Below are 26,831 nucleotides of genomic sequence, written 5' to 3' on the forward strand. Positions count from 1 at the left end.
AAACAAATTGCACACTGTGAATTTTCTTCTTCTTCAGTTTTTTTGCATTAGTACTCTTGGCATTTAGTTATCTGGATGATTACATATTGATATTTTTTTAAATCATTCATTTAGTGCCTTATTTCATTATTTTTCCATCTGATATGATATTTTTCCATTTGATATGTTTCTTTCTCTTCCTCTCTACGATTTTCAATATGCAGAAGAAGATTAATTGTTGGTTAAACAAAAACTTTAAGTATTTTTCAAAGCCGTCTTATTTTTCATGCAGAATTGAAAAATATATTACTATTAATCTTAATATATGCACATAATAAAAAGTCTTACAAAAATTATTTTTTTAAGTTCATAAAGATATTTGACACAGTTAAAATACCAGCCTTAAGAGCTGTCTAGCTCAGTAGTAGATTGCATTTCCAGTATTCCTGAAGCCTCGGGTTCAAGCCCTAACACCAAAAAAATAAATAAAAAGGAAAAGAAAAAGAAGGACTGGAAAAAAGTCTCAAGCTGTCTTCTAGTCTTCTGTTCTTAAACATACTTTTATGAATTCATACTTTTATGAATTAATTAGTTTTAAAATAAATAAATACAAGAAGAATGCTCACCATACTAGTTATATGAGTTTTCACACAGAGCAATTAAAAGACAAGTCATTTTTGTTTTATTGTTTAGCAGTGTGTCTAGAACACAGTTAAATTTTTATTGTTAAATGGTTCAAAAGTATTTATACCAACGTGCAAAATATACACCAATTTTTTTTTCTCAAAGTAGCTCTTCACAGAAAGGCTATAAAACAAAATTCCAAAACTTACCAAAGAGAAAATAATTTCTGTGAAGAGCATTTTAATCGAGGGAAGTTCTTATATATTTGTTTTGAAAAAGCGTGTTTAGTATAGCTTCTGAAATATTTAAAAGTTACTCAGTATAACTTACTTTAATTAAGAGTAACATTTGCTGTAAATTTAGCAAGATGTATTTACACAGGTGACCATAATTCTTAAAGCAGGCACAACAAAATGGAAGCGGAACTGTTGACAGCAGTTCTGGCTTTCCCTCCAGTAAGGATCTGAGAGAATATGTATGATAGAATCAGAAGAAAAAAAGTAGAAATGGCACAATATTTTAATAGTGGAAGAAATATTGAAAACATAACAGATTTTATAATCACAAAGGAAAATAATAGTTTTTTATTAAGGAGAGTGATTAATAGGCATATTTTAATAGGTATATTTCTCTTTACACTGAAGATATTTAAAATGCAATAGCTCTATGACTATTATTACCAGATAATGGTAATTTGGATAGATGTTAGTTTTTTAAATTGAAGGTTTGTTTAAATTTCTGATTTTTTGTTTGACCATTTAAAAATATGCTAATTTCATGACTCATCATTTATGTTTTCACTGAGTATTAGCCTTTTACAGGTTGATGTTGGAATAAAAAATATTGGAGAAAAGAAAAACAAAACAAATGTGACCAATTTTGTGAAAAACCACCTTGAAGGTTTTTATTTTAAATGAACTTAAAAGTTACTTTTAGGTTTGATTCTTGAAATTTAATTATTATGTGACTTTAGGTAGCATACTTCCTTATATACTTCCTTATATTATCTTCATTGTTCACATTACATGTATAATAGTTACACTAGACAATTTTTAAATAGAAATGAATAAGGATGATTAAATTTCACTTTATACTGACCTATGAGTGTTGATATTGTCAGAAAATCAATCCTCATTTAAAAATTTTTTCTAATCGTTTTGCTTATTTCAATTCACATTGTAATAGAAATCTACCAAAGACTACTATAACCATTTATTCTTGTGATAAAAATTAGTGCTTATCTTTAATTCCCAAATTGCAGTATGGAAGTAAAAATGAAATTATCTATACTACTCCTAATCTTCCTAAGTGTTTTTCCTTTTGCCAACAACCAAAATTTTATTGGTCATTTTGACCTTGAAAACCTCCTCCCCTGCTTGCGCATGAAAAACGGATGAGGATGAAAAGTGCTTGAACAGAATGTCCTCACTGTGCATAATAGAAAGTATGGGAAGAATGATACAGCTTCATATAAACAGCCGCTTTCAACAAGCCTGCCATCTGCATGTAATCTACACCATAGTACAATATTATTTATTATTTATTATATATTATTCATATAACATATAACTTCTCTGTTATATGCAGTCCTCTAAAGCCACCTCTCTCCATAATAGTCATAAGAGGAAGAACTTTTAATGACCGGATATCATGAGTATTATATGACAGATTGAGCTACTATACCATTTCAGATTATGCTTAGTTGTGAATATTTGCTTCCCCCCCTGTTTAAACAGTCTACCTTAAATAGCAGTTAGGATTATTGTTTTTAAATCTAGTCATAAAGTTATACATTGATTTGTTCAGTATTGAGGGCTGAAAATATGCCTGGCATTTGTGTATTCATATTGATTATATTATTTAAAAGAACATTTATCTGAGAATAAATGGAAAGACATTAATATTATTAAATGCATTAACAAGCTCTTTTGATGAGAATTTATTTTAACTTACATAACTTTTATTACATTTTGGAAGTCATATACCAATATTTGCTTACTCTTGCCCAGCTCCTCCAGATTTTTATTTTTTAAACTATTCAGACTGGCTTACTTAAGACTTGTGTGGATTATTGTAAAAATACTTTTTATTTTTTCATAGTATCTTAGCACATCATGACTTGGTCTACACTTAAGAACTCATGATTTTCAAATCTTCCTCTCTGAGCATCTGCTTTTCTTCCAAATTTTAGTTCCATATTTCCAACCAACAATTGTCAATCTCTAAAAAGTTCTGTCAAATTTATTTTCAAAATGTCAAACTCATTTACTCTTCTTCATCTTCTCAATCTTCCATTCCAGTTAAAGATGTAACTGTGTAAATACATGCTGAATCTGTGTATCTCTTTACCATGCTACAAGTTGATCTGTAACAGAGGTCATATCTTATTTTGGAATGCACATTGATGTTTACCACACATGAATATCAAAACTGATCTCTGTTTGTAGCTCTCAGCTCAAGAGACATAGGCCTGACTATGTGGAGCTTACGTTAAGTCAAAATAATTTGGAGCTTTTCCCCTACCAATGGGAAAGTATTGAAAACCTCTAAGCAAGGGAGTAAAAGAGTAAAATTTTTTTTAAAAGTAACAATGGTCCTTGAAACAGATTACAACAGCTGAGATAGAAACAGTAGAGATAAATTACATAGATGGAATCAACAGGACATGAAAAGCAATTGGATATTGGTGGTGCACAGTAAGAAAGGAAAAGATAAGGATGATTCCTATCTTTCTGGCTTATACAACCAGCTGGTAATGTTATTCTTTGAGGCTAAACAGGACTGTAGAGGAGATAATTTAACACTGAGATTCATACATGCAAGAAATATCAATATAGTCCCCATAAGCATGCTATCCCATCTATGAGAATTTTATGCTTTTTGGACAATAGCAATTTTGCCTCAATTTTTTTTCGTTTCAACATGAATATAATTGAAACTGAAAACACTGAATTTATGGAGATTAAAACTCTATAATTGACCATAGTCAACAGTCATACATGAATATGAAATAATTAATGTTGTACACCTTGAAATTGATTACTATCAGTATAGAAAGTATACCTTGAAATCTTATTTAAGGTGATTGTGAATCTATAGGGAAATTACAAAATCCTCAGAAGAAATTCTAGTTCATTTGTTCGCTTAATGAAAAATAATCTAATGAGTTAAAGTGGGAGAAGGTGGAAATTCATGGATCCCAGTAATGAGAAAGACTAAAAGATATAAAAGTTGCATAAATACATTATACAAAGCTACTTTTAATAACTGTATGATTATACTTGAGTTTGGAAAGCTTGAATATGTACCTGGGATGGTCATTTATACATTGTCCACTGTCTGTGATAGAATTATTCTTAAGCTGTAAAAAATAAAGAATCAGTTTTCAAGATTATTTTTTATTGAATAAAATAATTTGTCTGCTGATTGCTAATAGGTTATATCCATATTAATAAGACATTTCAATATGGAGTCAATGCAAACTAATCTGGCTAGTATTTCCTTCCCTATGCTGGCTCTTGTACAACTATTTACTTGGTTCAAGCCTGAGTTTATTTGCTTTGTTTTGTTTTGGGGATCTGTTTTACCTGGTTAACACTTAGAGTATAGTGCTAATGAGTCCAAAGACAACAGCGGCATCAAAAAGCAAAGTACTTTCTGATATAATTATCTCTTTCTTCTACACATATAGTATTTAACCTTTTATCCTTATAATAATAGCTTTATTTCTTTTAAGTTGCATCAAAACTTTCTGGAATTTGATAGGAAATAAGGGAAAGTATGTAAAGTATTGCATTGTATATAAAGTAATTCATCCTAAATTATTTCATGAGTTCAAAATCAAAGCTATTTAAAATTGAAACCAGTATCTAAGTATCCTAATGCTGCTCTTGTTTTCCATAATTCTCCAAAGATTGGCAGGATTAAAAAATAAAGAAAGAAAAATATAATAGTGTCTGCCTACATTTTAATTATCTTTCTAATATATTGCATCTGGCATTTAGTCATTTGAATGTTGGCTCTGATTTTACTATCTGCTTTCTAGTCTTTTAAGTTCAACAATCTTTAGCTATGGTAAATAATATTCAAGCAAACTTTTAAAGTAAGCTGTTTGAGTTTCCATTATTTTATGTCACTTTGTACAGTGTGTCAATCTATTGCTTCTTTCAACAACACTATGGAGTAAATAGAGTAATAGAAACATCACAAATAGGAGAAGAAATTTAGGTTAGCAGATTTAGGTTAGCCAAGTGATAATGAGTCAAAGCCTCCTAAGAGCACCTGTATGATATTATCACCATTATATGGAAAATAAAATAGATTATAATTTAAGAGAAAACATCACAAGTTAAAATAGATTTCCCCTTATATAAGCATAATTTCAAATTCTTAGTTATCAAGTAGCTGACACTCAGGTAGCACAGAGTAACATTTAGTTAATGATAGCAAAAGAAACTACATCTAATTATTGCTTAGAAAGTAACATATTTACCTAAATGATATATTTATTGGTAATGGAATGGTTATAAATCCTGACAGTACTATTCTTTACTTCCAAGAAAAGAATAATTTCATCAAAAGTTAAATGAAGTAATATCGGTTATATGACAGCAAAGCAGTTGTTTCCCCCCAAACTTCCAAATCAAAGATATTTGTGCAAATAAAAATTTTAGTGTTTAGATTTGGTTTACTCTGTGGGTATTATTTTATGATACCAAACAAGAGGAACTTTATAGGTTTTCTTTGCTAAGACATTGGACTTAATTAATCAGGGTCACAATTAAAAATGTTCCAGTTTAGCTGGGGTTTTAGCTCAGACATAGAACACACAAGGCCTTGGGATCGACCCCCAGCACCAAAAAACACAAAGGCAAAAACAGTAACAAAAATGTTCTATTTTAGATTTCACACCTAATATACCTCTAAACATTACATGGTAATTTTAAAATGCATCTCTAACTCCTACATGTCAATTAAAAATTAAATCAAATTAAAAATTTAAAAAGATTTCTTCTTTCCATAATGTATATAAAATAGTTTCTTAAATCTAACCAAAACTCCAGATTTTGCCATTTGTATTTGCTAAAGAAGTTCTGCTGAGCTCAGCTAGTTAAGAAAAAAAATTAAAAAACAAAAATAAAATTTAAAAATATGTTATATATTTCATGAAATGCCTGTTTATTATGTTTATGTGAAACACTAGTGTTGCTGATGACATTTTGTATCACGTTTTTATTAGGTTGCAATCAATCCACTAAAAGATAATTTATTTATTCTCACCTACCTCTGAAGTAACAGCTGAATGTCCGTAGCACCTGTGACTAGTACTTGCTTTTACTTAGTTGTCTTGTTTCCATTGTTAAGATGGAGTTGACATTCTTCTAAGTGGTCTCCAATGGTATGGAGCAAGTGCCCACTCTTGCCGTCATTTTCATTGTAAACAAATCTTGACAATGTCAGGTTCCTGTCACAATCTATCAGTGTCACTCACTAAGAAGTGGTGTGACCGTTAGTCCTTTGAGATTTGCCTCCTTTATCAGGGTCAGCCTGTGGGAAAATCAGAATGACTAGTTACATGTCACCTAGGCTTAAAGGATAATAATATTTAAGTATTATTTTAATGCATGCTGATTTAAAAGGAATTATATTTATAGATCACTCTGATTTTTTATTTACTTATTTTATTTATATTCTATCCAAAATTCATTTAAAAAATAGTTTGGATTTCTCTTTTGGAACCAATCCTTGTCAGATATATTTAAAAATGAGATAAATCAATTTAAAAGTAGATATTTATAACACTCACAGTAAAAAACTTTTACATTTTTAATAAAGAGAATCTAACAATATTCTTCCCTAAAACTGTTTTCTTTTCTGCCTAAAAACTGTGCTTCAAAAAATCAAATATATCATCTTTTTTTATTATTATCTTTACATTCAATCATTTTTTAAAAATTTTTATTCATAGAAAACATTGTTCTTTGAACTTCTATCTAAATAACTTAAAGCTTGTTAATTTGGGAAATAATATATCCTTTCACTTATATCAATTTACATGTAAGAATTAATTATAAAAATATTATTTTTATAATGTCATATTTCTTGTAGTTTCTGTTTAATAGGTTATGTAATAGGATATTGAAAATAATTTTTCTGTAGTCCACCGCATAATGAATAAAAGGGATCAGTTATTTCTCATTTCAAAGACAATCAAAAAGATCAATGCTCAGCCAAACCAGAATTGCTATCTTAACTATTACTCCAGACTCCATGAATACTGTCTTCCTGTTTATCAGAGGGCACTGCCACAGGGAAGGGGGATTTGAAGAAGTCGTTTTAATGAAGAGACAACATCTAACAGGTAGGGCCATGGCTTGTTAATCTCTGTTCAAGCATGCTTGCTTCCTCATTGCCAAGGTAAAGGGAGTGAAGTTCCAAGATAATTACTCAAGGATTGAAGATGCTTACACCTTATTTCATAGCTGGATTTCTACTTTGGAGTAAACTGTGGACTTGTTTTTGTTATATATTTCAGCAGTATTGGGGAGAAGTAGCAAGGTGGGAAGGAAGAACATCACCATATCCAGAGGACCAACACCAGAAGAAAAACTTTACTATCAATAGGCAGTGGAACTTTAAGGAGCTTAGAAGTGCACAACTGGTGATTTCCATTGTCAGGATCTTGTGCCATTAGAAGGTTCCCCTGCAAGTCCCCACTGAAAGCACCAGACATTTGCCCCTGAGGAGATGCTTAGCATTTAGGCACCTGTTAATGCAAGATATCAATAGCCTATTAGGCATAGGCACATGAATTGCAGTGCTGGGAGAATTTAAGCAGGAACTGGTTGGGCAAGAACTATTTTCATACCCAGAAAGAAAAGAAGAAGACAAGCTAGACAAAAGTCTCATTTGTTCCTAAGTTCTAGAAATGGCCAATGCTGATAGTATGAGGAAGAGGAATGAATTGATTATACTCAAAATCTGCCCAAGGCTGCTAATGTACAGAAAAAGGAAGCTTGCAAAGAGTGTTTGAAGTCAGTAATTAAAGGAAAAATAGAGCCATTTTATATTTGTAACCTATCAGCTATGACTGTTCAAATATCAGGTTATCCTTATACTAAGGATAGCTTTCAAAATTGAGGTGTATGTTTTCTGTATTTAAAGTCTCTCCCATCATCAAATAATGTGTTACAAAGTACAGGTAAAATACAAAAAAGTAACAAGCCATTGAAAACTCTCTGAGCCCGTAAAAAGACTAATAAAGTTCACCAAACTTTTTCATTTCTTAGACAGTATGTTTTTTTCCTTAATAATATTCATAGATCTTTATTTAATTATATTTGGTGCTGAAAATTTAACCCAGTGCCTCATACATGCTAGGCAAGTGCTCTACCACTGAGCCACAACTCCAGCCCTATAACTATGTTTTAATATTGGAGTGAGGAGGGACTAAGGAGAGGATCTCTCATATCTAGTTATTATATATTTGAACTTCAGTTACACTAAATCTTAAGATAGCTTTGCTTGTCTCTGATGAATGCTCATCTTTTACACAGAATGAACATTAAATATAATCACCTTTTACATATAAATTCCTTGAATCTTTTTTTTCCTTTTTGTACCAAGGATTGAGCCCAGGGGAACTCAGCCACATCCCCAGCACCTTTATTTTTTTATTTGTAAAATTTTAAGACAGGTTCTTGCTAAGTTGCTTAGGCCCTCACTAAGTTGCTCAGATTGGTTTGAACTTGCAATCTTCCTGCATTAGCCTCCCCAAACTCTGGAATTACAGGTGTGCACCACCATAGCCAGCAGTTCTTTGAGACTTAATATGCAATTATTGGTTTGTTTTTAATATCAGTATAATTATGCAGGGCAAATGAATTTTTTACAGATTATATAAATGCATAAGTTATTATTGGGGCTGGAGATAAAATTCATAATCAATTGTTAATTCCAATTTTCCATCTTACATTCTAGTACCTACTTATATCTGGCTGCTACAGTATGACTATATATTTGTAAATTTTTACCCCACCCAAATCACTCCATAGCAATAGTAGCCACACTTCATGTTGCACATAGTTCTGTCACTTGATGTCATCACAGAATAAATGCCTCTGTGTGTTGCTTATTCCCAGTTCAGATCTGCTTATGCCTGTGGTATTGTCCAGCCAGTGCTTCTATACTGCCTATATTCAGGACTAGGTCTGGGAGACCCTTTCTGCACTCAGTCCTACCACCTTACATTGAAACATGGTTATAGAGATGAAATGACCAACAACTTGGTGCACTGAGTCTTTTCAAGAACTCATTATCATTTTCCTTGCCTCTTTTCCATTTTATGTTTTAATTATACCTTGAGTTTTATATGCATGTGACTACCTCCTATTACAGAATATATTCTTTCATGATATTAAGGTTCTATCAGGTTCATCTTTTTATTTCACTGTAAAGTTGAAGAAGTAGTGTGGTTCCATGTAAGAATTGAAGAAGAAAAAGGAATCAGTTCTTTTCTATCTCCCTCTGCCAAATCTTTGAAAGTTTTAAATTTATTGACCCTGCTGCTGTCCCTGAAAGTCATAGTAGTTAACCTTAATCTTAAAGGTATGTTCATGTGCATGTGTGTGTTTGTGTGTAGGCAAAGTACATATATACTAGCTTATATTGTGATAAATATTGGTTTAAACTAAAACACTTGGAATCATACATTTAATAATGATGAGCATGTCTTGTTCTGAAGAAGCCTATTTTCATTCCTTATTTATTCATGCTAATAGAGGAGAAGGATGTTATAAATAATTCAGAAATCACTTACAGATGACTTGGTTATATATTGTATATTTTTCATCAGATTTAGTTTCTTAATTGTTTGCTCTATTTATTACCTAAATGAGCTAACATCATGAGTATTTAACAAATGATGCTTGGTGGAGAAAGCTAAGAGCAAAAATTCTAGGTAGTGAGAAATCCATTCTAGTATTAGAGAATTGCTATAGAAAATTCATCTATCAACTATTGATATTTAACCAAAAAGAGAGGACCAATATCCTGTGATACAAAAGAGATATGAAGCTGGGGGCAGTGGTGCATGCCTGTAATCCCAGAGGCTCAGGAGTTTGAGACAGGAGAAACATGAGTTCAAAGCCAGCCTCAGCAACGGCGAGTCACAGAGTCTCTGTCTCTAAATAAGGCTGGGGGGATGTGGCTCAGTGGCCAAGTACTCCTGAGTTCAATCCCTGGTACCAAATAATAATAATAATAATAATAATAATAATAATAATAATAATAATAATAATTAAATCAGAAATTTAGCTTGATGTTTACATCTTAAATTTACATCTCAAGTTTCACAGGTTTTATGGATTAAATATGTAATTGAAAAAGTTTGCACATGCTTTGATAAAGGCAGTGTAAAGTGAAGATATTTAAGATGTTTTACCATAATACTCTTGACATTAGACATTTGGAAAATTCATATATGTACAGTTTTGCATGTTTGACTGCTGTAAGTGTCAAAAAGTGACAGAGGACCAAGGTGTATAAATTGGTGAATATTAAAGTGAATCTTTATATAACTGTGTAGGAGTGTAGGAGCAGGCTGGAGAAATTTCTTTTATGTGAGTCATTTCTGTATAAAGCTATAAACCTTTTTTTAAACCAAAAGCTGTCATGGTTTCTTGTAAAATAATAAAGATAATAAAGATATCCATTTTAATTGATTCTTTTCATTGTTTAATAAAATTGCTTTGTTTGATTGCTGAAGAATTTGAATTGAGTTTTCATTACCCACTTCTGAACAATTTACTCTAAGATCCAGACAGTATTGAGCTAATGAGTTTGAATTTATATTGAACCTTAACTGTCTTCATGAAGTACATGGAAGAAAATCATGGCAGTAACTAAATATTCTTCATTAAAAACTATGTCATAGAGATTTTACAATGAGTCTTTCAGTAGAGCTAAAGCATTAAATTGGAGTTTTACCAATTTTGCTGTTTCCTTACATATTATGTGAAAATATGGTTTCTTCATTTTTTTAAGAAATAAAAGTCTCATAAGCTGACAGGGATATTACTAAAATATTTTAAGTGGCAAGATTATGTATTTAACAGATTCTATCAACGAATAAATTATTAATTTAATCTGAGGACACGTATGAATTGAAATGGTTTACAAGCACCTTCCAAGAAATATTCCATTAAAGTGATTCAACATTTTAATTTTACTTTATGTATGTACATATGTATGTATTTATTTATTTTGCAGTATTAAGAATTACACCCAGGGACTCCTTGCATGCTAGGCAAGTGCACTACCACTGAGCTATATCCTTAGCCCTCATGATGTTTTTATAGCTAAAACATTGCAGCCCATCTTGAAATGGTAACCTGAAAATGCACGATGACATTGTCACAATAATAAATTTGTTTCTCTGTATTTGAAAATAAATGATGTGTTTATTCACACATAACAAATATTTTGCTTTGACATGTTTGTCTTTCATTAAGCCACCTTTTGTGTTCTATATATAATGTCTAAGTTAGGTACCTAATGATTCTATTTTTAGCTTCATGGTGGAATTAAGTTAAGCATTTTAAATCTAAATGGTGACTAGGATACTATTTACTACAAAAATAACTTTGCATTACATAACCATCAGGATACTTCAGTTCCAAGCAGTAACTATCTAGTTCTATAAGAGTCCCTTTAACATTAAATTTGATAGTCAAACAGGATTAAATTCCACATATAAGTTAAATGTTACAGAAGCATTGTTTTTCAAAAACTTGAGATCCTTATGTAAGAAATAAGAAAAGGAATAATAAAGTGCAGTGATATGCATTTTTTAAAACCTCATTTCAAAGTAGTTATTGGAATATTGGGAATAATATCATATCCAAATAATTTATATTCATTCCCCACAGGCAGCAGTGATGGTTCTTGGGATAAGGAAACACTGTACTCCTCCCCATCCCAGGGATCTCAGGCTTCTGTTACCCATCCCCGCATGCCTGGAGTGTATAGCCTTCCACTTAGTCATCCTCTCAACCATCTTCAGCACAGCCACCTTCTGCCAAATGGTACGATGGCATTTTTTAGCAATAAAAATGACAGTTTTAAAAATGTTTAATTATTAGATAGTAAAACAGGACTTTATAAATGGATATACTATATTTAGACAACTGATGATAATAAGTTAAAGAAAACTCTAGTTCTTTAAAGATTTTAGACGGATCAGAGGAATAATGTAGCAAAGAACTGACCATCTGTATAAAACACATGAAAATGGTAGTATGATAAACCATGGCACCAAATTAGTTAGTTGAAACCCAATTTTCCTGAATGGTGAGTGGATATTGTTGCATACAAATAGGGAAATATTTTTTCTTTGACTGCTTTTATTATAATATATTTCATTTTTTAGTGATTCATGTCCATAATGATTTTAATAAGTGTGATATGCCACATTCCATAGTTTTACTTGGAATAGCGCAATGATGATATATGTGTGTTTTTTATAGGACTGGAACTTCCTTTTATGATGATGCCCCATCCTCTAATTCCTGTAAGCCTACCTCCAGCATCTGTCACCATGGCAATGAGCCAGATGAACCACCTCAGCACCATTGCAAACATGGCAGCGGCAGCACAAGTTCAGAGTCCTCCATCCAGAGTTGAGACATCTGTTATTAAGGTAATGGTTTTCTTGTTATATAATGTTGATAATAAGTCATTATGTCTTAATCTATTTTCTTATTCCATAAGTAAACATTACCTTTAAAATCTAAGTGATAGTAAATAGATTATGAGAAAAATCATTCATAATTAAGTAGCCCATGGTTACAGTGTTTAGAGAGGCTTCAGTTAAGTTCTCTTAAGACAGACAACTTAGAACATTAAAACACAGAGTTCAAGTGTATGTTTTTACTTGTAGGTGTGTATGTATGATGCATATAAGTATGTGATTTGTGCATGTAGTGTTATCAGTCTTTAAGTATGGATAATCAGACAACTCAAAGGATTAAAATCTTCTATTTATTGACCTTGGGCCCGTAACTCAGTCTTTGTGATTTATTCAACATCTAAAAAATGGATAATATAATGTGGATGCATAAACTAAATGAAGTAATAAAGTTGAGTTATTATAAATTTAAAAACATACTATGAGTGGAAATTAACATTATGGTTATGTAAACTTAATATTTGTGTGTATACATATACACAAACATATTTGCATATGTGTGTGTATATATATATGTACACACACATACACACACATATATAAATTTCCTTGCTTTATCTTTTTCTCTGTTATATATGTATATAATTTAAGTACGTGTATATCTTATATAGGTATTGGGTATACATATATACATATCATTTTTTGTCCATTTCATTTTATAATGGGCATTTGTACTCGCTTATACAAAATATTTTAATGGTCATTGTCAGATTTAGTGAAAAATAAGAAACAATACAAAAGAACATTAAGAATAGATTGTGGGGCTACAGTTGTAGCTCAGTGGTAGAGTGCTTGCCTAGCATGAGTGAGGCACAGGGTTCAATCCTTAGCACCACATCAAAGTAAATAAATAAAATAAATGTATAAAAATACAATAACATTATTTTAAAAACAGTAGATTGTGTTTGTAATCCCAGCTACTCAGGAGGTTGAGGAAAATTATCGAATGATCAAGGCTAACCTGGGCAACTTAGTGGGATCCTGTCTCAAATTAAATAAATGAATAAATAAATAAGGGCCAGGAGTGTAGTTCAGTCGCAGAGTGCTTACCTAGAATGCAGGAAGCTCTGTGTGGAATTCCAAGCAATTACAAAAAAAAAAAAAAAAAAAAACATCAATCATCAATTTTTAATCTAAGTAAAAAATACTTCTTGCTGCATGATCCTCATTTGACATAATAATTGCATGTTTTTTCTGAATAAAATACACTTGAATTCAGGTTAGTCTTAAGAAAAGCCTTTTTACCACTTGAACAGAACATTGATTAATATGCAAACAGGAACTTTTATTATAAAAATGGCTCTGTAAACATAGATGTGTAACAGATCCTTATATCAGTTTTTAAATATAATTACTAGAGGAAAATCACAAAATGCATTATAGAAGACCAAAATCAACTACTAAAAAATCTCTATCTGAGAACATGGCAATGAAGACCAGCCATATCATTATTGGCCAAGGAATTGGCAAGAAAATTTCTTAAAACTCTTTTTTCTTTGGAATGACTTACAGGGTTCCTCTGTTACTAGGTGACTAGTTAATCAAGGTTATCACTGGATTATCTAATTCATTATAATTTTTGGTAACTGTTTTTACTGAGAATTTAAGATTCTAATTGGTTCATTCATTGTAGTTACTTAGAAGTTTTAGATGAGGGGAAAAATCTTTTTTTTTTTTTTTTTGGGAAAAATCTTCTAAGTGTTGTTTTTATTGTGTTTGTTGGCTATTTTAACAAAATCTTAGTGCTTGTTAGGTATTAATTATAACGTGATTATGCACATTTAAAAAAATTACTAATGAATATTTTAATTATCTTGTAATCATATATTTTTATACTTTTAAGTCTAAGCTTATTTGTAGTCTTCCATTTAGCTAAGCTTTACATGAATATATAAAGCAAAAAAAAAAGGACAGAAAAGCAGATTTTAGTAGTTTAAAAAAATCATAATAGGTATAATATGTATCTTACTTATGACCTGTACATAATTTGGCCAGGAGGTGATGGCTTATATGTTCCTTAATCCAAAAGCCACCAGGTACATTAGTAGACTTGTTTTATTTTATTTTTTAAAATAAACACATTTTAAAAATATTCATGCTACATCTAATATTAATTAGAATATTTACATTGATAGAAGAGCAGATTTTTATAAATCCTTGGTTGTCTAAGTTTAGGTAGGAGGAATTAAATTTTCCTGTGGAAAAGTTTTACAAAGAAATACAGGACTAGATTATCGGAAGTCAGCAACATTTTTGTATTTTCAATATTAAAGTTTAGAAATAGAGAGAAATTAGATGCAGAAAAGGAAGGAAATATGCAAAAAAAGAATGGGAAATGAGGGAGTTTTTATCTTAAAATATTACCAAAACCTATAAAGTAATAGTGATATCCCACATCCTATTTTCTTGGGACAAATATTTGCAGAAATTTGGCTATAGAACTTGGTTCTGTAAGATGTTCTGAATTAGAGAAGATAGGATAATGAAACAACCTCTTTTAATTTGTCTGTGAGCAGACTTCATAGTTTAAGAAGTGTTTTAGTAAACACACATGGCATACATTGATTAAATTTAGTTTGGAGAAAGTTGTTATTTTTTCCCAAGGAAAACAGTTGATCCCTATGTCACAGTGAACAATTATTTGGTCCATGCTGATAATAGAATAGTGTCTGCAATTTGTTGGTCTGAGAATATTCTAGATTGGAAAGTTGATTGAAAGTGCAATGTTAAATAATAAAGATTTTCTCCCATAACAGAAGAAATAGCTTCTGAAGAGAAAATAGAAATGTGAATGATATTCTATGTGGTAGATGTCCTTTTGGCAAAATCCACTTTTCTTCCACCATTTGTATGGCCCATTAATTACAAATGATTTTACACTTTTAAGTGATTAAAAATGAAAACAATAATTCATGATATATGAAAATCTTACGTATTTCAAATTTTAGTGCCCATAGATTTTTTAAAACATAGCTACACTTTTTAATTTACATAACATCTATGACTACTTTTACATACAAAAATAGAATCTGGTGAAGTATTAGTAAACTATCTGGACCTTTACAGAATAGTTTGTTGATCACTGCATTAGACCTCTAAGAAATTTAAATTCATGTGAATCTTAGACTGTGGGTAAGTGAGGCAGCTCAGACTAAATTTTCATACAATATAAAGCCATGTGTAAGACAAATTAAAGTTTTTAATTTTGAAAAATTTAAATGCAGTGAAGAAAAGTAAACTAGATAGAGGAAGACCATACACTTTGACATTGCTATTTGCTCTAAATGCAAGCTTCCATGAGACAGTCTGTCAATATTGGACTTAGCTTTCTCTGACTGATTTTTTTTCAGACTACTAGAAATATTTTAGCAAGATAATTTTAAGGAAGAAATGGACTATTCTCTTTAGGTAATAATAATTTTAATTTAAATCATTGATAATTAAATATCTATAGAGATATGTGAAATGATTATAAACTCTGTGTTAGTGTGCTATATGTTGGCAAGGCAGACTTATTTTTTACTGTTTAACACTAATAGAGTATGAAGAGACAGTCATGAGATATTTATTACCTGTCATATAATACAGCTCCCTTGTAGTAGAGAAATAATTCCTACATCTTCTCCATCCATTTTTATTTTGTAGGACTCCAGTTCAATTTTCAGCAAATTCAAGAGAGAGAGAAATATATCTATTAATCACATCAAAATTTACTTCTCAATAGTTGCTACCTTTACTTTTTTTCCCTCCTGTACTGGGGATTGAACCCAGGACCTTACACATGCTAGGCAAGCATTTCAACACTGAGCTACATACCCAGCATCTCACCCTGTTTCTTTAGTGCATTTTAATTATGCAGAATAATGTGTTTTATTGTGGTGTATTTATGCATGCACATAATATACTTTGATCATATCTACTCCCCCCTACCCTTTGCCTGTCCCTCCCCTCCCCCAACACACCTTCACTAATAGTCTGCTACTTTCTACTCTCATATTGTCTTTTTTTCCTTAGGTATGAGGGAAAACATGCTAAAACTTTTGTTATTTCAGTAACATTATCATCTCTAGTTTTTTTCCATTGTCCTGAAAATGACATGATTTCATTTGTCTTTAGGACGTTAATAAACCTCCATGGCGAATCTATACCACATGTTCTTTATCCATTCATTCTTCAACAGGCACCTAGACTAATTTTATAACTTGGCTGATGTGAATTGTGCTATGATAGACATGGATATGTAGTTATCTCTAAAGTATGCTGTCTTTAATTAGGGTATATACCAAGGAGTAGTATAGAGCAGTCTTCCTTTATTTTAAGACAAGATCTCATTAAATTGCCCAGGCTGCCTTGAACTTGCAAACCTCCTGCCCCAGAACCTCAAATAGCTTGGATTATAGGTGTGTGCTACTGTGCCTGACCCTACTTTTACATTTTAAAAGAAAGATGTCTACTAATTCTTCTTCGTTACAGCCATCTGAAGATTTAAGTCCTCTATTACACTTCAGCAGTGTGTTTATTTGCAAACCAATATTCCAGTGTCTGCTGATCATTCCTTGCCAAGTTTCTTGGTCGAATTCTTTTTTCCCCCTTTGTAAAAGAGTCCTTTAGACCCATACAATACTCTAGAAATCAATTGACCAATGAAGAGACACTAGAACTAATATAAACCTCAATTTAGACAATATCTATAAAATGTAGTCATAATTCCTAAAATTTTTTTTTGGTATTAGAATACGTAATTTGGCCTTTATGACATAAATTTCTATTAAGCCAGGTTTTTTTTCTTCTTTTGCTTATGTTAGGAATTTGTGTTTATGCACATTTTTTTTTATTTCCAGTCACTTGATTGAGTGGTTATAGATGTTTTTAAGTGTTAACATCCCAAACTATAATGTTAATGATATATGCCATCTTTGTTTCATTTCCAAATTTTAAAAGAATGTTTTCCTTTATTACCTTAAATCACTGAGTAAAATAAGCAGTATATATCAAGCGATCAATTCCTTCTGTCATTAGAGAATTTGTTAATGGGTTTAAATGTTCTACTAATTGATTCTCTTTGGGTACCATTCATCAAGTAACCCCCAAACCTCTTGAATAAATCAATATTTTTCTCACTTTTCATTTTTACATCCACAATGATATCATGAGAACTTTGGGGGAAAAAGTTCCTGCCAAAATAGAAATAAAGTTGAAAAGAATAAAGACAGTATATTTAGTGATTTAACATGTGAATTCTGGAAAAACACCTCATGGTTTCATATTATACCTTTACCACTACCTTATCCTGTGATCATGGACAAGTGATTGGATGTCTGTGATTTTTTTTCCTTTTCTGTAATACTATCTCACTAGGTTATTAGAATTGATTAAATCATCATTTATAAAACCTTTCAAAATCTCTATACACCAACATTACCTTTTGCTTAGCACTAGTTTTGCTTTCCCTCCAAGTGTTTACCAAGTGTTTACAGTCACCTATTCTAGGATTTTGACAGGGATTCCTGTCAAGCTTATGATATACAGCCAGAAGACTATAATGAGAACCCTTTCTTGCTCTTACCTTGCCTGTTCAACCCTCACCGAAATGTGTACTTTGCTTTTTTTAAATCAAGGACTTTTGGGATTGTAGTACATACTATACAAAATGCATTTTTAAGATTTCTCTTTTCTTCAGAGACAATGTAGGTTTGTTTTTGAGAAATTTGGCAACACTGAATGGATTTTACATTGTTGAATACACATCTTTCTTCTCATGGTATATTACAGAGTTCCCTGAAAATAGAGAACATAATGCAAGTTAGTGATAATCTTTGCTGAGCTTGTGTGTGTGTGTGTGTGTGTGTGTGTGTGTGTGTGTGTGTGAGTGAGAGAAAGAGAGAGAGAGAGAGAGAGAGAGAGAGAGAGAGAGAGAGAGAGAGAAGAGAGAGAGACTATGAAATTCTCAAAGAATTAAACACTTAAAAAACATTTAAAAATAGAATTTATAATTTTCCATCCTCTAATTCTTTCCTTTAAAATAGTTTCTTAAAATATTACATTAGTATATAGGACTTTATTGTCATAAAGTTTAAAATGTGAAAGAAGCCAGGCTCAGCAACACGCCAGCAATCCCAGTGGCTTGGGAGGCTGAGATAGAAGGATCATGAGTTTAAAGCTAACCTCAGCAAAATTGAGACACTAGGCAACTCAGTGAGACCCTGTCTCTAAATAAAATACAAAATAGGGCTGTGGATGTGGCTCAGTGGTAGAGTGCCCCTTAGTTCAATCCCTGGTATCCCCTGCCAAATGTGAAGAGAATATAAAAAGTAAAATCAGAGTGACATAATTCTCAAAGTAGATTCAAATCTTAGACATCACATGCCTCATATTTGTTTTTAGTTACTGAATAGTTTATTCCTTGGATAAACATAAAAATCTCTAGATGTATACAAAACTTTTAGAAATAACTTTTTCAGAAAAATGATTGTGATAATTTTTACATGACCTCACAAAAATAGTTAAGTATGCTCTGTTTATATTTATTTAGGTATTGACATTAAATATGAAAAGAAAATGTAACAAAAAATATTACAACCACTAAGAATACATCAGTGTATTGAAACATACTACATATGTTTTGATTAATAAATTTAAAATAATTCTGAAAAAAATGAACTTATCCTTCATCTTGGGAGAATTCTAAGGAATTGATTCTCTTGAAGGCCAATATATGTTTAAATAAAGGAAAAGAAAATGGACAAGAACACTCATTCTTCCTGCCTTTTCCATATAAACAATCTCTCAGGATAACCCAATAATTCATGTGAAAAACTTTATGTTTATAGAACTCTTCTAAAAAAATCAATGAGTAAGGAACGATAATATCTCCACATTGCAAGTCTTAATGAAGTGATGAATCTAGGCCATGATTATCAGTGGTGGTTGGCATCATAAAAGGCAACCAAGCAGACATTACACCTTCATGATGGAAGCAGGCAACATCATCTATGAAACAGTCTTAATCCAAACAATTTGAATCAGGTCTCTAGTTTTAAATATGCAGGGAACTCAAGGGGCAGAGGAACACAGAGTTAAACAGACCCATTATGGGAACTGCAATTGAGATGTTCCTACTGGTGTTGGCCTCTGAGAACATACACTTTGCCTTACTAAATAAAAAGTTGTCTGCAAGCATTTACTTGGCTCAAAGGGACTGATACCAATGCATGGTTTGTTGGCCTGCTTAGAATGTATCATTTTTCTCTTTCCATTCCTTTCTCTATCTCTTCCCTTGGCTTCACCCTTTAATTAAGATCTAGTACTTGTTTACATAAGGCTGAATCCTTAACACCCGAGTCCAGAGTATGTTTTGCTGTTTAAAGTAACATATTACCATATAGTGTCCTGAAAAATCATAATCCTTTCTGAATTATCATACAAATATGATAATTGTATGATAATATCATACAAATATGATCCTGAAGCACGAATCAAATATGGGCAAAAATATAATATAAAATTATTTTTAGGTATCCTATTAGTTCCATATTTAGTAAAATTAAATATTTCTTGTTGCATCATTAAAACAAATTTTTAAAATATTATAAATATTCCTTGGAGCCTCAATTTAAGATGTTGAGTGGTAGAGTTTTAAGATGGTGACTGCCTGGTTTTAACTACATATAAGTATGTTGGCATCATTCAGTATGTCTCTTAAAAGTACTTTTTTGCCTTTTCCTTAATCTAGAATCCTAGTTCTACCATTCACCTTCTTTGTACATATTTACAGAGCAGAAGAATATATATTATATATATATATATATATATATATATATATATATATATTTTTTGGTACTGAAGATCAAACCCAAGGATGCTTAACCATTGAGCCACATTCCTAGTCCTTTTAAAATATTTGATTTAGAGACAGGGTATTGCTGAGTTGCTTAGGGCCTCAATAAATTGCTGAGGCTGGCTTTGAACTTGTGATCTTCTTGCCTCAGCATCCCAAGCCTTAAAACATAGCATTACAGGCCTATGCTACCATGTCTGGCCAAAGCAAGAGAATTTGAATATGACTCTTAACTGTTGTAAATAATTCTGTATTTTACTAACAACATTTACCAGTTTGTGATATGTGTTCAATGGGGAAGGAAGTTTTGTCAGTTTTGTTTACTTTTATAAAACCAGAGCCTAGAATCCTGCTTGGCATATACTAGGTGTTCAGTAAATGTTGTTGAATGAATGAATTTAAATGGGAGCTGTCCCAAAGCACAGGAGTTTCGGTTAAATATGAATAAAGTACTGCTCAACTGTATCAATTTTGTGAATTAATAAGTTATATCAAAAATAATTCATGTCTCGCTACTTCTATATCATTTCCAATAAAGTAACCTCTAACCAAAACACATAAAGAATTTGAAAGAGCAGTCAGGTGTAGTGGTGCAAGCCTGTAATCCTAGCAGCTCAGGAGGCTGAGGCAGGTGTATCATAAATTCAAAGCCAGCATCGGCAACTGAGTGAGATACTGTCTCAAAATTTAAAATAAACAACAGGCTGGGGAAATGGCTCAGTAGTTAAACACCCCTGGATTCGATATTAAAAAGAAAAAAAAAGAAGGAAAAACAAAAGAATTTAAAAGTGCAAAATAAATTGAGTCCATAGAAATAGTTCTTTATTTAGAAAAATGAGTTGTGATTATACTTGCTCCTCTAAGAAAATATTTCACTTTGATAAAATATAATGTATATTTTTCTTCTAGAAAGGAGGCTGGTGAGATGATGTCATTTTTAAAATGTTTAATCAGATGTGTGTACTATTGAATATTTTATACTTTTTAAAATTTAAAGTATTCTATTTTTTAATTCCACCTTTGATTCTGAATTATCTTGTTCTACCCAGAAGCAATATGCAGCTTTTCCTTTATTGTTATTCTGTTACCATTAGTTTATTAGTATGACCTTTTTTTCTGTGAAAGAGTACTCCTCTTAAATTTTCATTTATTATTGTGGCGAGTTTTATAAAGATGGAACATTGCAAAAGATTGTGTTTTATTGATTGGTGGAGTTGATGCAGGACTATAAAGCAATGTGTTGAAGTATTAAATTAAATACTCTTCCTCTCTGTTCTACTTCAGGCCCATCTTAGAGGTTAAAGGTCATAACACAAATGAAATGATAAATCTAGTTTACATAGTTTCCCTATAGACATTGAACTAGTTCTTTTTTATTATGTCTGAATAAAACTCATTATCTATTTTGTTTCAGTAATAATTATGAGATTCTCTCCTAAGCAATTCTTTACTGTCTGCATTATTCTCCATCTTATAGAATACTCTGGAAAGGCAAGCATATAAATATGATAAAAGAATTAAGCTGTTGAAATAAATTAATTTTTTGTGCAACAATGTATTCACATCTTACTTGCTCAATGGATTTTACTTTAATGAAATTCTTCAAAGAACAATGCATTATGTTCCAAAGATTGAAATTATACATTAAGTGAAATGAATGAATACATTGTATCTCAATTTATAGAAAGTTTCAATTGAATAATTAAGCTTTTAAATCACAAAATTTGCATACATTAAAATATTTTCTTTAAATAAAACTAAGTATTGTCTTTGTATTCTTTTTTCTTAAATATAAATTATAATTAAAGCAAAAGTAAGCCAATGCTAAATTAAATTCTACAATTGTACCATTATTTTCCAAGCTTTAAAGCATGCTGTTAAAATGCATCTTAGCATTAATACTTTAATTTATTATTACTTAATTTAATATGTGTTATTTTTATTATTTTGACTGTATAAACAAATGAGTGAATAACTTATGAATTAAAGGACTCACCACAGGAAACTTTGACAATTAAATATATTGACTAAAAGTATTTTTCTTTGTATACTGAAAATATTGAACAAGGAATTCCTATCAATGGCATAACCGTTGTTGCTAGAGTTTTATGCATTTAATATTTAAATTTTAATGATTTAACTACCTAAGGAAAAAATATTCTAATGCTTTCCATTAACACTATTAAGAAATCTATGATAGCAGGAAAATCAGACTGCAAAGTGAATTTATAGCAATGATTTATTTCTATATTTGACTTTATCTCTGTTCAGCCAAACACATGTCATTACAAATAACATCACTAACAATTATTTTGGGAAATATTAAATATATTGATAGATAAAAAATGAGTGATATTTCAAAGAACATAAAATGTTTAATTTAGAAATATTATTTTTATGAAAATGTAGCAATGCTCCTTCCCAAATATATACAATGTATTTCACATACTATGTATTTCTGTGCAATCCAAGTATTAACAGTTAGATTTATTAGGAATTAGCTCTAAAGGAATTTAGAAACACATGCTTCACAATAGGCTGGAGATGCAGCTTAGTAGCATAGTGCTTGCCTGGTATGTGTAAGGCCATATGTTCAAACCCAGCACTGCCAAAAATAAATAAATACATAAACAAAAACAAACAAATAAATATAAATCTCACATAAACAGTGTGCCTTTCATAATTTCAAGAAGTCAGTTTTAGACATTTATCATATATCTCTTGTTATGCATGCAATTAGCTACAGCATAATTTATTAATGTATTTTTACAGGTTTTCAAGGAGTTATATATACTTTTACAAATCAATACTCTGAAATAAGTACAAATAAGTGTACAAATACTCATGAAAGAATACAAAATTGAACCTTTGAGTATTATGCAAAAAATCAAGATTATTCCTTGATTTGTACTGCAAATTTTTGATATGAAACTCATTGCCATTTAAAATTGCTTCATAATTTATGATAGAGATGAATATTAAAGAAAAAAATTTTAAAGCCCAATTGCTTTTAAATTATAAGTTAAAGATAAGAAAGAATTGGCATTCAGATGTGGATTCTCTGCTATTTTAAATCATATACATAATTGTTTCTTAAAAATTTAAGTCATTTGTTCACATTATGTACTACAAAGAATGTAGATATTTTAGAAACACATGTTTCACTTATGTAGTTTGGAAAATAACTGGTAATGTGTTCATTTTTAATGTCATTTGAAATGATTTCAAAATGTTATTCTGAATTGTATTGTTGGATACTATTTTCTTTAGTATCCTATACTGTATTAAATGCATGATGTGCCATAAACTTCCTTGAACAAGTTAATTTAAGATTTTAAGATCTGAGATGTATAGTTTGTCTCTTTCCGGCCCTGCTGCCTCACTTATGCTAATTTTGTCTTTCAAGTGGAATCCCACAGGATTTGAGTTGGAAAATATGTTGCATATATCTTTTCTTTTTAATTCCTTTTCCCATCTTTTTTTAGTTGTAGATGGACACAATGTATCTATTTAATTTATTTATTTTTATGCAGTGCTGAGTATCAAACCCAGGGCCTCACAATACTAGACAAATCCTCTACCACTGAGCCAAAACCCCATCCCTATTGCATATATTTTACATGTACTTAGATATCATTCAGTTTTGCTATTTGCAGAGAATAGAGCACTAAGTTCTTAACATCTTATCAACTGAGGTAAAGAGTTAGTGCTGTGGTACAATACTAACAACATATCTATTCTTTGAAGAATATTCTTATGGGTCTTTTGGAAGCCAATCCTTATATTTTATACCAGTATAAAAGATCTTAAATTTCAGCAAGTTGTCACTAAAAGATTTTAATGTGTATTTTGCCTTTTGGGAATAGAATTTAGCTGATGTATTTTCTTTTGCCATTTTTTTCTTTATATATATTTTTGATAATGTAAAAGTTTTATTATAAAATTTCCCATGGGGTCATTTTTATTCTATGGTATGTACATTGGGAAGTAAATTTATAACATCAATTTTGGAAGAGGACTTATTTTCATTTTATTTGTCATGCTCCAGGAAAAAGAAGTCTCATATCTCTTATAGATATTTTTTGACAAATGTACAACACTGAAAAATTAAAAGAATATTACTCAATTGGCACTTGATTTTGGTTGCATGTTAAAATTACCTTCAGAACCCTGGTAAAGACTGGGCTCTACTTCATACCTAGTATATTAGTTTCCTCACCTTAACAAAGATCTACAAACTGGGTAGCTTGAAACAATAGAAACTTAGTCTCTCACATTTCTGCAGGTTTGAAGTCCAAAATCAAGATGTCAGAAAGATAATACTCCCTCTGAGATTCTAGGTAGAATTCTTCGTTGTATATTCATGGTTTTTCTTGGTAGCTAGCAATCCTTGGCCATGATTGGCTTACCCATGGTATGACTTACTTCTGCCTCCATCTTCACAAAACATCTTTCCTTGTATTTTCACATCATCTTCTTGGAAGGACACTAGCCATGTTGAACCAAGAGTTCATATACTTTATCTTAACTAATTATATTTGCATAGATCATATTTCCAAATAGTTCATCAAGGTTTATATCTTAATATCTAAGGTATAAATATTTTGTTACTCAAGGTAGAAAAAGTTAAAAAAATGATTATGAAGCTAATCTGTAACTCCATTTATAATAGTTCTTTAGAGGCATTTGTATAATGTATTTGAAGGTTACTGAAATGGTGAAGGTACAGAGCTTAAAAAGGCCAATTGATACCATGACACACGTCATTTTCTCATGACACAACTAATACATATTTCATGGATTTTTCCTTAAAATGTTTGTGGGGTTGAATTGGAGGTAGGGTGTTATAGGTATTCTGAGAATTATTTGAATCAAAGAAGATTATTTCAAGGTTAAATAATAACCCATTCCATGATGCCTTACATTGTGATCATCTGTGTGTGCCTAAAGTATGTCATGATGAAATGGCTGTTGACAGCTTCTCTGATGGTGGTGTTATTCTGATCAAATATATTGGTAATGTATGTGCTAAATGATCTTCAGACACTTGCTGAAACAGGAAAACATATTTAAAGATTCTTCAAAATGATAAGTATTAAGAGAAGAATCTTGCTTTGATCTATTAATTCTTTGTCATCTTATGGGTTCTTAGACAGTTCCGGCTCTCTCTTTTGGGCTTACTTTTTATCTAATAAGAAGACTAACATATGCCCTTACCTATAAGGGCATTTTAAGCCATTTACCAGACTTATATATAGAATCGCAGCTTTAAAACATTTTTTGCCTACTTTACTAAGAAAAAAAATTGTTTAGATTAAAGATGTTTTCTATTGCAGTTAAATGCTAGTGAAATGTTATGCTTCCTTCTCTTCACGCTTCATATTGTATAAGAAAGATTAACATTCATGTAATAGAGGTCCAGTGAATTTACCTCTTTTCTTCCTCCCTCTCCTCGCATGGTGGTGTAGGAGCGTGTTCCAGACAGCCCCTCGCCTGCTCCCTCTCTGGAGGAGGGTCGGAGGCCTGGCAGTCACCCATCTTCACACCGCAGCAGCAGTGTGTCCAGCTCCCCAGCGCGGACTGAGAGCTCTTCTGACAGAATCCGTAGGTCATACTTTTACTTGTCACCATTTTAAACTTTATTAGGTGCAGGTGGCTTTTCTAATCAAAATGCCCTCATTCCAAATAGATCTCAGATGTATCATGTTCTGAAGCTTTGTAGCAATAGCCATCTCTCAAAATTATGTTTCCCAGTTTGGATATTCCATGATATTCCATCATGAAGAATGATACAACATTAACAGGTTCTGATATAAACTCCCTCTATTTGATGCTACACATAAAAATTTGAGCTATGAAACAGAAAAAGTAAGTAACCTTCTAGATTAGTTTCTGAGGTAAATAGCCAGTTCTCAAATAGCTAATGTCTAAGTCTATTGTGTAGGGATTATTCAACTTAATTTCTTTGATTCTATCTCTGCCATTTTTGTAACTCATTAGTTCTAAAAATTCATTATTGAGTTAATGAAGATATCCACAAAAAGGAGTAAAAGAAATCAAATTCAAGACAGTATACTCTTAAATAATAATAATGATAAAGAAGAGAGATCTGTAGCATAGAACAAGCCAATTAGGGGAAGGAGGAGGGAGGGAAAATGAAGGTACTAGGGAATGAGATTGATCAAAATATGGTATATACATTTATGGATATGGCATAATGAATACCAATATTATATATGATTAAAATGCACCAATAAAAAGACATTATAGTCTTAAAAATTATTTCTGAATCACTCAGATGACTTAGAGATTGAAGAATTTTAAATTGGCTAAAATTGGGATTTGAGTTTGTAGTAATAAGTCATGCATATTATAGCCCTATATTATGATTAAAAGTTTTAAATTAGGGCTGTATTTCATTTCATCAAATTTCTACAATACTTAATCTTGGTCTTCATGGTCAAGAAAATTAAAAATAAAGTTAAAATGCCATTCAATTAACAGGTGACTTTTTGCAAGAATTGAAGAATTTTTTTTCAACAAAATGAATACATTAAAAGAGAATGGCTTAGTTGACAAAATCAATATGTAATATATTATTTCCATTCTTTAGGTATTACTTTACAAAACCATATTTATAGTGTA

General features: G+C 31.0%; 1 protein-coding gene across 4 annotated transcripts in view; it reads left to right on the top strand.

Annotated features, from left to right (window-relative positions):
- Positions 1-26,831, top strand: part of Dach1 (dachshund family transcription factor 1) — a 390,816-nt gene that overhangs the window by 256,788 nt on the left and 107,197 nt on the right. For 2 of the 4 annotated variants that reach the window (XM_078015803.1, XM_078015802.1), the window contains exons 4-6: positions 11,532-11,687; positions 12,129-12,301; positions 25,655-25,790. In XM_078015803.1, coding sequence (XP_077871929.1) covers positions 11,532-11,687; positions 12,129-12,301; positions 25,655-25,790 — 465 coding nt within the window. The remainder of the gene's footprint in view (positions 1-11,531; positions 11,688-12,128; positions 12,302-25,654; positions 25,791-26,831) is intronic. The other 2 variants (XM_078015806.1, XM_078015805.1) reach the window with 1 other exon arrangement.

This window comes from Ictidomys tridecemlineatus, chromosome 6, assembly GCF_052094955.1.
Source record: "Ictidomys tridecemlineatus isolate mIctTri1 chromosome 6, mIctTri1.hap1, whole genome shotgun sequence".
In the NCBI taxonomy this organism is placed as follows: Eukaryota; Metazoa; Chordata; class Mammalia; order Rodentia; family Sciuridae; genus Ictidomys; species Ictidomys tridecemlineatus.